General features: G+C 29.6%; 2 protein-coding genes across 3 annotated transcripts in view; both read right to left on the bottom strand.

Moving 5' to 3' along the window:
• Positions 1-16,966, bottom strand: part of kuz (zinc-dependent metalloprotease kuz) — a 316,592-nt gene extending 299,626 nt beyond the window's left edge. For both annotated transcript variants that reach the window (XM_065502406.1, XM_065502405.1), the window contains exons 1-2: positions 16,816-16,966; positions 2,109-3,483 (exon numbers count right to left, since the gene is read on the bottom strand). In XM_065502406.1, coding sequence (XP_065358478.1) covers positions 2,109-2,175 — 67 coding nt within the window. In that variant the 5' untranslated portion in view covers positions 2,176-3,483; positions 16,816-16,966. The remainder of the gene's footprint in view (positions 1-2,108; positions 3,484-16,815) is intronic.
• On the bottom strand, positions 10,176-12,358 carry LOC135949977 (septin-2). Its single transcript, XM_065499449.1, has one exon. The coding sequence runs from the start codon at positions 12,195-12,197 to the stop codon at positions 10,935-10,937; it is 1,263 nt and encodes a 420-aa protein (XP_065355521.1). The 5' UTR covers positions 12,198-12,358; the 3' UTR covers positions 10,176-10,934.
• Positions 16,967-17,565: the final 599 nt, after the last annotated feature.

The raw sequence follows: 17,565 nt of genomic DNA, 5'->3' as shown, positions 1-17,565 counted from the left end.
TTCATAGTTCAGTTCATAGTTCAGTTCATAGTTCAGTTCCTAGTTCAGTTCCTAGTTCAGTTCATAGTTCAGTTCATAGTTCAGTTCATAGTTTAGTTCATAGTTTAGTTCAATTCATAGTTCAGTTCATAGTTCAGTTCATAGTCAAGTTAATAGTTCAGTTCATAGTTCAGTTCATAGTTCAGTTCATAGTTCAGTTCATAGTTCAGTTCATAGTTCAGTTCATAGTCAAGTTCATAGTTCAGTTCACAGTTTAGTTCATAGTTTAGTTCATAGTTCAGTTCATACTTCAGTTCATGGTTCAGTTCATGGTTCAGTTTCAAGTTCAGTTCCTAGTTCAGTTCATAGTTCAGTTCATAGTTCAGTTCATAGTTCAGTTCATAGTTCAGTTCATAGTTCAGTTCAGTCCATAGTTCAATTCATAGTTCAGTTCATAGTTCAGGTCATAGTTCAGTTCATAGTCAAGTTAATAGTTCAGTTCATAGTTCAGTTCATAGTTCAGTTCATAGTTCAGTTCATAGTTCAATTCATAGTTCAGTTCATAGTTCAGTTCATAGTTCAGTTCATAGTTCAGTTCATAGTTCAGTTCATAGTTCAGTTCATAGTTCAGTTCATAGTTCAGTTCATAGTTCAGTTCATAGTTCAGTTCATAGTTTAGTTCATAGTTCAGTTCATAGTTCAGTTCATAGTTCAGTTCATAGTTTAGTTCATAGTTTAGTTCATAGTTTAGTTCATAGTTCAGTTCATAGTTCAGTTCATAGTTCAGTTCAGTCCATAGTTCAATTCATAGTTCAGTTCATAGTTCAGGTCATAGTTCAGTTCATATTCAAGTTAATAGTTCAGTTCATAGTTCAGTTCATAGTTCAGTTCATAGTTCAGTTCATAGTTTAGTTCATAGTTTAGTTCAATTCATAGTTCAGTTCATAGTTCAGGTCATAGTTCAGTTCATAGTCAAGTTAATAGTTCAGTTCATAGTTCAGTTCATAGTTCAGTTCATAGTTCAGTTCATAGTTCAGTTCATAGTCAAGTTCATAGTTCAGTTCACAGTTTAGTTCATAGTTTAGTTCATAGTTCAGTTCATACTTCAGTTCATGGTTCAGTTCATGGTTCAGTTTCAAGTTCAGTTCCTAGTTCAGTTCATAGTTCAGTTCATAGTTCAGTTCATAGTTCAGTTCATAGTTCAGTTCATAGTTCAGTTCAGTCCATAGTTCAATTCATAGTTCAGTTCATAGTTCAGGTCATAGTTCAGTTCATAGTCAAGTTAATAGTTCAGTTCATAGTTCAGTTCATAGTTCAGTTCATAGTTCAGTTCATAGTTCAATTCATAGTTCAGTTCATAGTTCAGTTCATAGTTCAGTTCATAGTTCAGTTCATAGTTCAGTTCATAGTTCAGTTCATAGTTCAGTTCATAGTTCAGTTCATAGTTCAGTTCATAGTTTAGTTCATAGTTCAGTTCATAGTTCAGTTCATAGTTCAGTTCATAGTTTAGTTCATAGTTTAGTTCATAGTTTAGTTCATAGTTCAGTTCATAGTTCAGTTCATAGTTCTGTTCAGTCCATAGTTCAATTCATAGTTCAGTTCATAGTTCAGGTCATAGTTCAGTTCATATTCAAGTTAATAGTTCAGTTCATAGTTCAGTTCATAGTTCAGTTCATAGTCAAGTTCATAGTTCAGTTCACAGTTTAGTTCATAGTTTAGTTCATAGTTCAGTTCATACTTCAGTTCATGGTTCAGTTCATGGTTCAGTTTCAAGTTCAGTTCCTAGTTCAGTACATAGTTCAGTTCATAGTTCAGTTCATAGTTCAGTTCATAGTTCAGTTCATAGTTCAGTTCATAGTTCAGTTCATAGTTCAGTTCATAGTTCAGTTCATAGTTCAGTTTATAGTTCAGTTCATAGTTCTGTTCATAGTTCAGTTCATAGTTCAGTTCATAGTTCAGTTCATAGTTCAGTTCATATGTTACAAGATTATTTTGTTTGTATTTTATTGGAATAAGAATACAGTAATAACCCTGATTATTTTCAAATTTAATTTTTTATTAAATTCCTCGTTAAATAGGTATATTTCTTAAATTATTAAACAATTTAAAAGTAAATCAATTCCGCTTACCATTTACGATGATGACAAAAATGATCGCTATAAAAATCATTTTTAGGCCACATTTTGTTGATGACATTCTTTGTCTCGTAATGGCCCAAAAATTTTGATGGCAATTATGATGTACACGTAGGAGGATGTTTAAAGGATTTCAAATTTATTACACACTAATAATACCAAAGAGTAAATGTTAAATGTTTTCACCAGTTTTTATACTAAGAAGTGGTGTGATTGGGTTTTCAAATATTTCGTAACAGCCAAGCCAATGGCATGGAAAACTGTATTTATAATTTTTCTCGATATTTGTTAGATATTTTTGTTTGAGTATAGGCTGATGTCGTTTTTTATTTGTTTTACAATATAACTGCGGTATGTAAAACGGACAGGAAGTTGTTGGACCAAAAACACAACTACACAACAAATAAAATTGTTTAGATTTTAGGGGCAGAAGTGGTGGTCGTTGTTGTGCTGGCGGTTGGAGTAGTGGTGGTCAAAACAAAATATAACAAACAAAATATTTGGCTACATAAATTTTTAGCCATCAATTGTTGTTGTTGTTGTTGCTGTTTGTCGTAGTTTTAGTTTTACCAGTGGTTGGAATTGTAATACAAACAATGATGCATAACGAACACGAATGGATTACAGATGATGTTGGAATTTTAGTTTTTATTTATTTTTTTTTCAATGGCGCGTTACCGAGGAGCAGGTCCTTTTTAAATGCTTTTGTAGTCAAGAGGAGTAAAAGCGGAGCACAGCTTTTTTTTAATACGTTTTATTTTCTGGGTAGGTTATTGTATTTACGTTCTACTGGCAGTTGTTTTAAATGAGATTTTCCATCATCATCGATAGAAAAAAATGCATAATACAATTTTCTTTTTCTAGTTTTTTTCCGGCTTTTAATCTATGGAATTGTTACGCTTTTTTTAAGGTTTTGTGTAAATTTTTCGATTTTCTGGCCTAAAATGGTTTCATCAGTTTAGCAACAGCGAGAAGAAAAAAAACAGAGTAGTTTAAACAAGGAAATAAAAATGTTGTAAACTGTTAGATTTATGCTGAATTTGGCAATGACAAAAAAAGATCCCAATCAATATGGGGAAAAAAATTGGTAGGAAAATAGTTTAGTTTGACAAAACAGCCAAAGATATTTTTAACGATTTTTTTCCTTTTTTTTTGGTTGTTTTATAAACAAACACTATTGTTTATATAAACAAACACTAATTGAACACTATGCAATATTTAGTATAAAATACTGTTCTTTTTTATTTTGGTTTTTGTAAATATTTTGTGCGGTTTTGTTAAGTTTTTCTGTAGTTGTTATTTAATTCATTTTTAGGTGGCCATTTTTAGTTGGGTTTATTTATTATTTTCCGAAAATATGTTTGAAAATCTGTAAAGAGATAAAATAACATAGATTAATAACAATGGAAAAAAGATATATAAATTATTTAAATGGTTTTAGTAAACATTTTAAAGCAATAAATTTATTCTTTATCATAATACAGAAATTCACAAAATACATTTTAGTAAGTTAAATGAACTAAGAACAGAAAAACGAAGTTAACTAGGAACTGAACTATAAACTGCACAATGAACTGAACTATGAAATGAACTATAAACTTAATAATGAACTGAACTATGATATGAATTACTATGAACTGAACTCAGATTTGAACTATGAACTGAACTATGGAATAAAATATGATCCGAACTATGAACTGAGCTATAAACAAAACTTTAAATTAAACTCAACTACGAAATGAACTACGAACTGAACTATGAACTGAACTATGAACTGAACAATGAACTGAACTATGAACTTAACTGAACTGAACTATGAACTGAACTACGAACTGAACTACGAACTGAATTACGAACTGAAATATGAACTAAATTACGAACTGAACTACGAACTGAACTTTGAACTGAACTATGAATTGAAATATGAACTAAACTGAACTATGAACTGATATATGAACTGAACTATGAAGTGATCTATGAACTGGACTATGAACTGTACTATGAACTGAATTATGAGCAGAACTATTAACTGAACTAAGATGAACTATGAACTGAACGATTAGCTGAACTATGAACTGAGATATGAACTGAACTATGTACTGAACTATGAACTGAATTATGAACTAAACTATAAACTGAACTATGAATTGAAATATGAACTAAACAATAAAGTAAACTATGAACTGAAATATGAACTGAACTATGAACTGAACTATGAACTGAACTATGAACTGAACTATGAACTGAACTATGAACTGAACTATGAACTGAACTATGAACTGAACTATGAACTGAACTATGAACTGAACTATGAACTGAACTATGAACTGAACTATGAACTGAACTATGAACTGAACTATGAACGAAACTATGAACCGAACTATGAACTGAACTATGAACTGAACTGAACTTTGAACTGAACTATGAACTGAACTATGAACTGAACTATGAACTGAACTATGAACTGAACTATGAACTGAACTATGAACTGAACTGAACTATGAACTGAACTATGAACTGAGATATGAACTAAACTATGAACTGAAATATGAACTGAACTATGAACTGAACTATGAGCTGAACTATGAACTGAACTATGGGCTGAACTATGGGCTGAACTATGAACTGAAATATGAACTGAACTATGAACTGAACTATGAACTGAAGTATGAACTGAACTATGAACTGAATTGTGAATTGAAATATGAATTGAACTATGAACTGAACTATGAACTGAACTATGAACTGAACTATGAACTGAACTATGAACTGAACTATGAACTGAACTATGAACTGAACTATGAACTGAACTATGAACTGAACTATGAACTGAACTATGAACTGAACTATGAACTGAACTATGAACTGAACTATGAACTGAACTATGAACTGAACTATGAACTGAACTATGAACTGAACTATGAACTGAACTATGAACTGAACTATGAACTGAACTATGAACTGAACTATGAACGGAACTATGAACTGAACTATGAACTGAACTATGAACTGAACTATGAACTGTACTATGAACTGAACTATGAACTGAACTATGAACTGTACTATGAACTGAACTATGAACTGAAATATGAACTGAACTATGAACTGAAGTATGAACTGAACTATGAACTGAAGTATGAACTGATGTATGAACTGAACTATGAACTGAATTGTGAATTGAAATATGAATTGAACTATGAACTGAACTATGAACTGAACTATGAACTGAACTATGAACTGAACTATGAACTGAACTATGAACTGAACTATGAACTGAACTATGAACTGAACTATGAACTGAACTATGAACTGAACTATGAACTGAACTATGAACTGAACTATGAACTGAACTATGAACTGAACTATGAACTGAACTATGAACTGAACTATGAACTGAACTATGAACTGAACTATGAACTGAACTATGAACTGAACTATGAACTGAACTATGAACTGAACTATGAACTGAACTATGAACTGAACTATGAACTGAACTATGAACTGAACTATGAACTGAAATATGAACTGAACTATGAACTGAACTATGAACTGAACTATGAACTGAACTATGAACTGAACTATGAACTGAGCATTGAACTGAACTATGAACTGTACTATGAACTGAACTATGAACTGAAATATGAACTGAACTATGAACTGAAGTATGAACTGAACTATGAACTGAAGTATGAACTGATGTATGAACTGAACTATGAACTGAATTGTGAATTGAAATATGAATTGAACTATGAAATGAACTATGAACTGGACTACGAACTAAAATTTTAACTGAACTATGAAATCAACTATAAGCTCTATTATGAAGCTAAACCTCATACATAAAGAATCTAGATTGGTTCTACATAAATACAAACGATAAATTGAGACAACAATTGCAGCCAATTTGGTTCTACATAAAGACCTACGATTGAAGATAAACTGGGACAACGATTGTAGCTAAATTGATTCTACATAAAGACCTATGATTTATTATAATATGGAAGAACGATTGTAGCTAAGACTGAAGCTTAATATATTCTACATAAAGACCTTATATTGAAGACAAATTAGGAAAATTATTGAAGATAAATTGGTTCTACATAAAGACGTAGAATTGAAGATGAAATGGCGACAACGATTGCAGCTAACTTGGTTCTACTTAAAGACCTAAGATAGAAGATAAATTGGGACTATGATTGCAGCTAAATTGGTTCAATATAAAGACCTACGATTGAAAACAACATGGAAGAACGATTGAAGCAACGACTGAAGCTAAATATACTCTACATAAAGACCTAATATTGAAAACAAATTTAGAAAACGATTGAAACTAAATCGGGTCTACATAAGGACCTACGATTGAAGATAAATAAGTACGACAATTGAAGTCAAATTAATTCTAATCCTCTCTCCAAACATAGCTTACACAATATTTCTTACAAAATATATTCTCACAAAAAAAATCCCCTTTCATTAATCTCACATTCCCATATTGAGGTCATATCGTAAACATAAATTTCTATAAATTTTCTGTATTAAAAAACCCCTCATAATAAAGTGAACAAAAATCTTTCACACCCCTTCTTTTATCGTCAGTTCATAGACATATTTCAAAATTGAACAAGCAAGCGCTCAGGCTACAAAACAATCAAACCATTATTATGCTGGTTTTCTGCGTTTCAATTGATCTTAATGATTTTGTACTACAAATACACATACTCTCATAATTCTTATCTATCTTGAAAAAAAGAAATAAATATTTCCAATGAATTGTTTCTCAAGTGTTTGATTTACAAAAATAAAAAGAAATATTCCCAAAAGGTTACTACTGCAACAAACATGTAAATGAAAGATGGATACAAATAAAGATTATATTCAAACAGAGGGGTAGTTGTGTTAATGATTTCAGAATATGTTGGCATTTTATCTCTGGCTTTTCTGTAAATTCTTATAAGAAATTTATTTTATCATATGCACAAAAGTTTTTTTAAATTATCGTGGTAAAATGTGTTTTTTTTCTAACAATTGTTACTGTGTAACCTCTTCACCTCAGCATTGTAATTTTTATGTGGTAATATTTAAAAAGTTTTAAATTTTCTTTCAATATAACAAGTTTAAAATGTTATTAGGGAAAATTTGTGGTGTAAAAATATGTAGAACAATTGTCAATTGTTAAAAATTTTGTAATTTTATTACTACACTTGAAATAGTTTCAATCAATAGAAATTTTGTTTCAAAATCTTAAAGAAATTTTCTCATATGAGAAATTTTTTGTATAATATCAAGAGAAATTAATTAAATTGATTGCTACAAACGATGTAATTTAATAAATTACTTAATTTCATTAATTTTGAATTTTGGGGCAAAATTAAATATAAATTGGGACAGTGGTTGAAGCTACTGTTGAAGACATATTCAGAGAACTAAATTTCTTCTACATAAAGATCTAAAATTGAAGGCAATTTGGGACACCATTGAAGCTGAGTGGGTTTCACAGAAAGACCAACAATTGAAGATAAATTGGGACAGCGATTGAAGATAAATTGGTTATACATATAGACCTTCGATTGAAACTAATTTTTGTTTACACAAAGACCTAGGATTACATTTGGTTTGAGTTTACATGAAGAACAACTATGTTTCTAATAAAATTAAATGTACAGCAGTTTATTAAAATACTCGTCGATCATTTTCGCTCCGATAACGTTGTGTCGGACTCTACGTTTTAGTAAAATAAAGTTATTAAATGTTTTTCTTATCTTTATAATGTAACGTTGAACGTTTGTAGTTATACATAACCGCAAAAATGAGAGAATTATGGTGTTGATTTGTCTAAAGTTTTATGAAAAAATGGTTTATTTTGCGGTTTCTTATTATTTTTTATTGATGTAGCATGAGAACTAATTCAAAGAACTGAAATATATCTGCGGTAAATTTGTGTCAATTGTATTAAACGTACTAGACTCATGACATACCCGTCCGTCTGTTTGTATGGCTTGCTGACATTTTCTTAGATATTCAAGGAAATTACTGGCGTATGAACCCCATTAATTTCTTTATAAGTTTTTTCTTAAAGTTTGAGTATTATTTCAAACAGTAGCAGAAAAAATATTGGTGGAATACAACAATTAGATTTAAAACTTTGGATTACTGAATCTATTGGTTATAGGGAACTAAAGAAAATAATAATGATAGCAAGGAATGATTATTTTCAAAATTACCAAAAATTATTTGATTTGAAAACCAATATTTTAACTGTCAAGACTTATATTGTCACCCTTAAGTTTGCTGCTAATGCGTTCTCTCGTTAATATTTATCCAGTTGTCTGTAGGCAAACGAAACTCTTGAATGGTATAAATAAAATTGAAACTTTTTAATTCAACTGGAAAGAAAAATGTAAATTTTCAATTTCCTGAAAATTTCGAATCGAATAAAAAAAAATCAGCCAAATCGCTCCAGCCGTTCTCACGTGATGACATTACATACATGGACCATTTAATTTTTATATACATATATAGATTGGGCGTTTTGTGTGTTGTTAAAAATTCCAGTTTTAAAATGTTTCATATATTTGTTTCACATTTGTTGAGTAAAGTATTTTAAATTACTTGATATACATATGTCATCAGCCACTAATAAACCACTAGTTTAAATCACAATTTAAAGCGAACAGAATTCATATCAATCTTTCAAATCGATCGTTTTGAATCCGATTGTTTTCCATCCGATACCCGATATACATACTAATTCTCGAACAATGTAAATGAAAGATGATTCCATAATCAATATAAATTTGAACAGGGCTGTCATAGAATTCCATTCAAATCGAAAGTGGAATTAATTCTGCATTTTGATTTTTCAGAAAAAGTAAAACGAAAATTTCTTTCGGAAAGAAACCACTTTCAATTTTCAAATTGAATTTGGAATTATTTTTCTAAAAATTTTAATCCAAAAACTTCACTTTTGTTTTAATATAAAAATTAAAGCAGAAACACAGAATTTTTATATATTTTTTGAATTAAAAATTACACGGAATCTGGAGAACCTAAAATGAAATCGATCGGAATATAAACTAAGGAATTGAAACAATTCCGAACAATATATGTGACAGGCCTGATAAGGAGTGAATTTCATGGAATTCTTTTTTTATAATTCTTTAAAAATCAAAAAAGAATTCTAATAAAGAGTAATTTACTTGTCAGCAAAGTTATTTAGGTAATATTCAAAATAAACATATTTAAAACAAATAGCAAAACAAAAGTTATTGACCTTGAATATTTAGAATCGTTTGAAGTTTATATTTTTTAATTTTGAAAAACTCTCAGTTTTATTCACGATTAACATTTTTTTTAAAAACTTTAACTTTAAATATTCATATTTTACGAAACGTCAGATTTTATTTTTTTAAAATGCATTTAAAAAATAATTATGTCATCTTTAGAATACCATAATTATGTTTAGGAAAAATGGGATGAGGGAAAAAACTCCCAGGGAATTTTTATTCATAATTGGGCTGATAAAATTATCTTTCAAATGCATCTTAAATAAATCAAATCCGACATCAGCTTCAAAAGATACGGATATATGTATATAGAATATATGTATATATGTATATAGAAAAAAATTAAATTAAAATATCCAAACGACACTGAAAAGCATGTGTTTACCTGAATATGATTGGCGTAAACGTCTTACGCCTATGACTGTTTCGTACTAGATTAAAGATAAAATGCAAACTGTTTCTTTAATCTAGTACGAAACTGTCGTAGGCGTATGACGTTTACGCCAACCACGATAAGGGTGAATTGCAATGCATAATTTCTTTATGGCAGCCTATAACTTATTGAGAACAAATTTTGATTGTCTATAACAAATGCTAAAATTTTTATTTATTTCAGCTTAAATAAGTCATTCCTTTGAATTTTTAATATAAATTCCATTTAAGTTGTCAAATATTTAACAAAAAAAAATTAATTTTAAATCATTTCAACCTGTGTTCCTCAGCACTTTCATTTCATTTAACTTTTTAAAAATCTTCAAATAAAACTCTTGCATACAAATATATTTATTATTTTTATTTTTGTTTATTACATATTTATTTTATAATATTAGTCATAATAATATTTTGAAGTATAATAATACGTTTGTTTTTTTTTATATATAAATAACTTTTTCTTTAAAGCAAATGCTTATATATACCAAAAAAAATAAAGTATCAAAAAAAATTCGTTAGAATGTTATTGTATTTTAAAAAAACTTGAAATTAAAATAAAGTTTACAAAATATAAAAAAATTAGTTTCTTGAGAAATTTTCAAACAACAAAAAGAAAAGAAATCATAAAAAAATTAAATGAATGAAAAATAGATTTCTTCGTTGAATAAGTATTATGAAAAAAAGAAATTAAATTTTAATTCGATTTGGAAATATTTATGTTTGTTTAAACAATATAAACACTATAATACTATTTTTCATTAATGTCTGTGTCTTTACTTAGAAATAATAAAGAAATAGAAATTTCTTTAAGAAACTTAAATGAGTACGACGAGTTTGCGAATCGTTTTGTTGTGTCTAAGGTGCGGGGTGGTGGTCAATAATGGTTTGTATGTTATAAAGATGACGACGACGTTGATGTTTTTATTTAAAACGAGGGGGCTAAGGAGGGGGAAACGATTTCGTTTTACGTGTTTTGCATGTATAAAGCAAATAATTGCATTTTATAAAATATTATTTAAAAAAAAAAGTAATTTCTTTTTTTTTATTTCAAAAGTTGTAGTTGTTTTTTGTGCTTTTATGTATTATACTTTTTAAATAGTGTGGTCTACTTCTTTTTGCTTTTACCCAACGTAAGGGTGTGGTGGGAGGCCGCCAATTGTGATTTGCGTCTGGAGAACTCCATGAATTCTTCCTCCAACTTTTTGCGTGATTCCTCCAATTTGCGTTTCTCTTCGGCATGATCACGCTTGAGCTTTTCAAATTTGGCATGTAATTCCTTTTCGGATTCCTTAAGTTCAGCTTCTTTCTCTTTGACTCGTTGCACAAACATTTGACGTACCTCTTCCTCTTTGGCCTGCAATTCAGCAAGATGATTGGAGCGTTTAGCCTCGAAAGTTTGTTGGAATGAAATGGGCTTGTTGTCAGAGTCCACATCGGAGAAACCCATTTCTTCTAGTCTTTTTTGGCGATACAATTCATAGTGTTTGGTGTGGGTTTTCTCACGCATATCTTCCATATTGGTGCGTATCAACATTTCGCGCAATTTAACAAAGTCACAGTGGGTTTCATTTTCCACTTGCACCGTGCCCCAAGGATATTGTCTGGCCCTTATGAGTTTATTGCCCACCTTAATGAATTCTGTGGAACCCACTACCGCAAAAGGAACATGGTCATTCATGGCCGAATTGGTTTCAGCCACAGTTTCGTCCTCGGTAGGAAACTGATAAATATGCACACCATTGTTGGACAATTCCTGCATAATCTTGGATTTAAATCTTTGCAATTCCGCCTTGGAAATGGTATCAGCCTTGGCTATGATGGGTATAATATTAACCTTACTATCCAATTTCTTCATGCACACCAAATCCAAACTTTTCAGGCCATGACCTGTAGGGCATATGAAATACAAACACACATGTATACGTGAATCATGGCAAGCCACCAGAGAACGTTTGATTTTTAGTTCCTCTTGCAGATAAGCCTCAAACTGTGAATCAATGTAATCCACTACCGCTTTGAATGAGTCATCTTTGTTAATTTGATCGCCATAGCCCACTGTATCGCAGATGGTGAGCTTTAGGCGTACATTACTTTCCTGCAACTCATATGTGTGTGCCTTCAATTTGACATTTGGCAATGTGTGCGAACTGGGTGTGGACTCGAAGCTGGTGTTGAACAATGTGTCCATTAAGGTGGATTTACCCAGGCCCGTTTCTCCAATACACATAACATTGAACACAAAACCATTTTGTACACTTTTATTCACCAACTGATCCGGAAGACTATCAAAACCCACATGTCCTGATTGTTTTAGGGAACGTAAATGTATTTCCTTCTTTTGATTATAGATTTCCACTTCGGCTGTCATGTTCAAGCAGCTTTGTAAATTTCACTTTTTAACACCAACACAACAAATGTCTAACACAAATTTCTATTTTCCTTTTTCACAGTCTATAATTTTTTCAATTATACAAAATAATTCGTTGCTTTTTTTAGCGTAGTTGTGTTCAAACTGAAAATTTCAATAAGAATGCATTAAAAAAATGTAATTTTTCATTTATTCTTTACTTTCTATAATTTTTGCCAACACCAGTTGTCTCTTTTACTCTTATAGGGGTATAATGGCTCCAATAGGATTTTATATACACTTTAAAAAGAGCACACTAGCTGGTAAGCAGGCTTTTGACAGTTTGTTGTATTGATTTAAAAAAAGAGCAGAATAACACAAGAAAAGGAAATGGCAGACTAAAATAAACTCACTCTCTTGTTTGTTTATATATGTAAGTACTCAATATGTCGTTCATTTTGTGTGCACAAAGAAAATTAAGCAAAATAAATGGCAAATATTTATTATTTGTAGTTCGTTTGCTTTTTTCGGCACTGATAAACAAATCCAGTTTATTTTTGCTAATAATTTTATTCATTAAATCAAATACAACAAAAATGTCTGTGAACTGTCTGTTTAAAAAAAAAAACAACTCATAAACAAGGTTGCCATCACAAGATTAGAAGAAGAATACCAATTGGAAATATTAGCTTGTGAGAAGTTTTGGTCAAAGGTCAAAATTCTAATATGTTTTTGAATCAAAAAAGCATACAACACTTCACATCACTTGCAAAAAAATTTAAAATTTTTGCTTTTCAAAAATGTTTATAAAGTGAATTGAAGTGTTTACTAAACAAGAATTTTTTTTTGAAATTTAAGTCTGGTTGGCTGAGTTAAAAACTCTCAAATTGCTAGGTTATCCCATTGCCCTTAAGCGATAATGGCAATGACGCGCGGACTCTTTCTCCACCCAGAGCTGAATTACGACTCCACTAAATGTGCAGCCATCGATAAAGTTAGATATAATTAAATATCTCGAATTTTTAAAGTGAATACAAAATTTGCAGAACTCCTTCAGTAGTTATTTCTAAAATTTTATAATTTTCAATATTTTTATAATTTGGATTAAATATATTTGTTTGTTTGACAAATCAGGAAAAATTAAGTGTAAATCAGAGATATATCAGTGACACAATTAATATTATGGTATGGGTTTTCGTACAATCGTATTCACTCTACAGAGATAAGTAGCATTTTGCCTAATAAAAAGGGAATACATTTTGTGATTTCTGAGAGAACTTCAACCTTCTGAATTGAAAGAATTCAGAATGATAAAACTGGATTAAAACCAACAGTTAATGGTCCAATTCAAAAAGATATTCCTTCCAAATGGCAAAATGTTAAAAAAAGTACTTAAAGTACCATTTCATTCCATATCAAATGGTAAAATTATTAAATGTATTTTTATGAATCCCTCAACAAATGGCGTATCTTTTGAAATATGTGTGTTATTTTGAAATGTTAATATCTGTCATTTTTTATATTTTTTTTCAGAAATGGTGATTTTAACAAGAACTCTAAGATCGCCCAAACCAGCCAAACAATTTTAAGACCAAGAATTGGATGCATTACTCCATGAATATTGTTCTTAAACTCACCAAGAGCATGTAATTCATTGGGAGCTACGTGAGCAGCAATTCTGTTTGCTAGCAGCAGGATTTATCCAAAGCAAGCAAATTGGAAACTATACGAATTGAAGCCGAGAGCTTGAAAGACGATTTTGCATGTCCAAAATTCTGCTTGAAAGAAAATCATTCTTGTCCCGAATCACTATTTGCTATGAAAATGGATCCATTACGATAGCTCAAAGCAGAAGAAATCGTATTTGAAGCCCGACCAACAAGCAGAATCGACACCATAGCCATATATCCATAGTGCTAAGGTAATGCTATATATTTGGTGGTACCAAAAGCGTCTTAGATATTATCAACTAGGAACCTGTACCGAACGCAAATGATTCGTTTCAGGCGAGCATTAGCCGAAAAATGCCCAGAATATTCGTCCAGTCATGAAACTGTCACAAGTTGCAATACCTGTTAAAAACTATTTAGAAAGTGATCGGGAAGTTTTGCTTCAAATTCCTTATAGTCCAGGCCTTGCCCAGTCCGATTAATATTAATTTCGATCGATGCTGAACGAACTCTATTGGAAACGCTTCACTTCAGAACAGAGTATCGAAATTGGGTTGATTCGTTCATGGTCTTAAAAGAAGAAATTGGTAAAGAAATTACAAAAAGTACCATTCAAATAAAGAAAAAGTACCATGAAGTCTTCCCCTAGAATTCACACTCACTTAGGACCATATATGCTTAATTTCATGTTTCTAAGTCCATTGTAATACAAAATTCAAAAAGTACCATTAGAAGAATGAAAAAGTACCTATAGTTCAGTTCTCACAGTTCTCATGGTACCTAAATGTAATCCCTTATTTCAACACTTACTTCACTCAGATACATATCAGCTAACTTTAATGTCTAAGTGAAATAATTTAAAATATTAAAAAGGTACCATTAGGAGAAAAGTACCAATTTCCCTTTTCATCCTTGAACAGCCCTCAAATTTTGAAATTTAAAAATATTTCATTTTGCAAAAGTTGTTTATGCTACAGACATGTCTCAATCGATTAAAATCTGTGTTAATGAGCCCAATAATAAATATCTTTTGAAAAAGTACCAAACTGTTTACCCGGATTTGGCCTAAAATACACCATGGCACTCGAGTTCCAAATAACAACCTGTTAGTTAATTTTTGTATTCAAATTATAGAAAAGCATATTTTATGAAAAAGTACCAAAAATTAACACAATTTTTATCCCTTAAGGGTTCGAATTTCCAAAAATTACCAAACTTATATTTTTTATTTTTTGATAAGTAAAGAATACGATTTAAATTTTGGTTCTATGTTTATTGGTTTAAAAGATACATAGGGTGCCAAAAAAGTACCAAAAGGTTCCAATTTCGAAAAAGTACGAATCACCTGTCAGCTTATTTTTTAAATGGAGTAACATGCAATTTCAAGTTTTTTTGTATCTTTATTAGTTTTGAAGATATAAGTTCGAAACGTTCTAAACGTTCGAATTTCCAAAAATCCCTTCTTAGTGGATCGTTTTGGGGAGGGAGGAACCCACAGTTAAAATTTCATGATTCTAGCTTCAGTCGTTTGGGCTGTGGGATGATGAATCAGTCAGTCAGTCATTCAGTCAGTCAGTAACGTTACTCTTTTATATATATAGATTTTGTAAAAAAGACACACACTTTATAAACGTAAATAAATTTCAACTATATTACGAGATTGTAAATAAATATGATTTCTGTTCCGAATTCTAAAATAAAATTTGCCATTTACCTCCATTTTCCCAAAGTATAATGGCGGTAAATGAAGGTAAAAATATTTTAGCCGTCAGTATAACTGTAAGTTAACTTTTAACCAAATATTGTAATAATGGGGGTTAATTTTTGCTGGCTCACTTCATTTCTTAGTAATTTGTTATAATTCAACCAATAATAAATTCGTTATAATAAGAAAAAAATATACACACTTTATTAGCGTAAGTAAATTTCATCTATATTACGAGATTGTAAAGAAATATAATTTCTGTGCATAATTATACATATTTCTCAATAATGGTGAGTTAAATAGATGATGTTTGCATTAGATCTTTGACCTGTAGGATTGTTTTTTGAACTTTAAACTTTATTTGAACTTTAAAGAAAAATTGTAAACGAATGAACTTGAGCAAAAATAAATTTACTTTCTAAGTATAATTGCAAACAAACAAATTTTATCATTTAAATATTTTTTACAGAAATATTCATTTACAAAAAATGTTTTTGATGGTCAAATAATTCTGGTTTTTTAAAGCAACCTGATATAATAAACACCGTTTGTTCTATTTCTGATAGGAAATAGAATATAATAATAGAAATTATTTCCATTTATTTTTTAAAATTTCATTATCAAAATGTTTACAAACTGGTTTCAATTATTCTTTTATTTATTATGTGTAATTTTTATTATAAATTATTCGGCAACTCTGACAAAACATTGAAAAGAAAAACAACAAAATGACTCATATATATAAAAAAAAACTCTCAAACGCGAAAAAACCAAGAGAAATAGAAACAAAATGAGAGGAATAAACATGAAAGAAATCAAATATTTAACAAAGAAAAATCACTAATTATTAAATAAAAACTAAAACAATTTACAAAATTCAAAAGATTTTTCATTAATTGAATTCTTTTCTTCCACTTTAAGTTAGTTTTGAAACAAAAGTTATGATAAATTAATAAAAAAATTTTATTTTCCAAAAAAAAGCAAAAGAGAAACACCTGAAAAAAAAACCGTAAAGAGAGAGCGTAACAAATTAAAATCAACCATACAAAAAAAAAAAACATCTAATAAAAAATGCAAAATAAACAAAATCAACTAAACAAATTTATGGATGAAGAAACAAGAAGAATAAAACAACCCAAAAGGTAAACAGCAGTTAATAATAAATAAAAAATAACAAGATTTTGTACGACGACGGACGGTCTTTTTTAACAAGATGCTCAAAAATAATAGATGATAAAAAGGTAAAACAAAAAGCCAGACTTACTTTAAATTTGGACCGGAAAGTAATTAAAATCCACCTTAGAAACAACAGCAAATGAGTAAATTTTAATTATTTTATATTTTTATAACTAGGAGATTTAAAGGATTTTTCAATAATTTCTTAGACTTTCAAGAAAATTTCAATTTCAATTATTTATTTTATTTTTTATGATTTTTAAGATTCTTGGGATTTTTGTATTTTTCTTTTCAATCAAATCTTTTTCATTTTATTTTAAAACACTTGAAAACTTCAATACATTTTTTCTTTAGACTCCTTTTATTACAATTTTTTTTTTTTTTTTTATTTTTGGAAATTCCACACACAAAGAAAATCTTGCTCCTTAAAGGCGATGAACTACAATTTAAAAAAAATCGTAGAAATAAATTTTTGATAATTTTTCTTTTTATTTTCCAATTATCACATAATTTTTCTTTTTCCATACACTTTTTAATTCCCTCGTAAAATTTTTTTTTGTATTTTTCACCTTTTATTATTGCTTTAATCAATTTAGAGGGTAAATTAGCACACAATTCAATTATGATTGTATTATTAGAATTTTATTTGTTAATTACTTCGACCGTCACACACGTTTTTATTCAAATTGTTATTATTCACACAATATCAATCCAAAAACTATTAGAGGAACACAAAAACACTGTAATCCAGCATTCATTGGGCAGTCAGACCAAAAACACCAAACGTACGCTTTAAAATTTCCGCAGCAACTGAGCGCTTTTTCTTCCATCCAATGTT

This window comes from Calliphora vicina, chromosome 2 (assembly GCF_958450345.1).
Source record: "Calliphora vicina chromosome 2, idCalVici1.1, whole genome shotgun sequence".
Taxonomy (NCBI): Eukaryota; Metazoa; Arthropoda; class Insecta; order Diptera; family Calliphoridae; genus Calliphora; species Calliphora vicina.
This window is presented reverse-complemented; position numbering and strand designations above follow the sequence as displayed.

What these genes read in the sequence shown, in the direction of transcription:
- LOC135949977 (XM_065499449.1), bottom strand. Translation starts at nt 12,197, where the DNA reads ATGACAGCCGAAGTGGAAATCTATAATCAAAAGAAGGAAATACATTTA.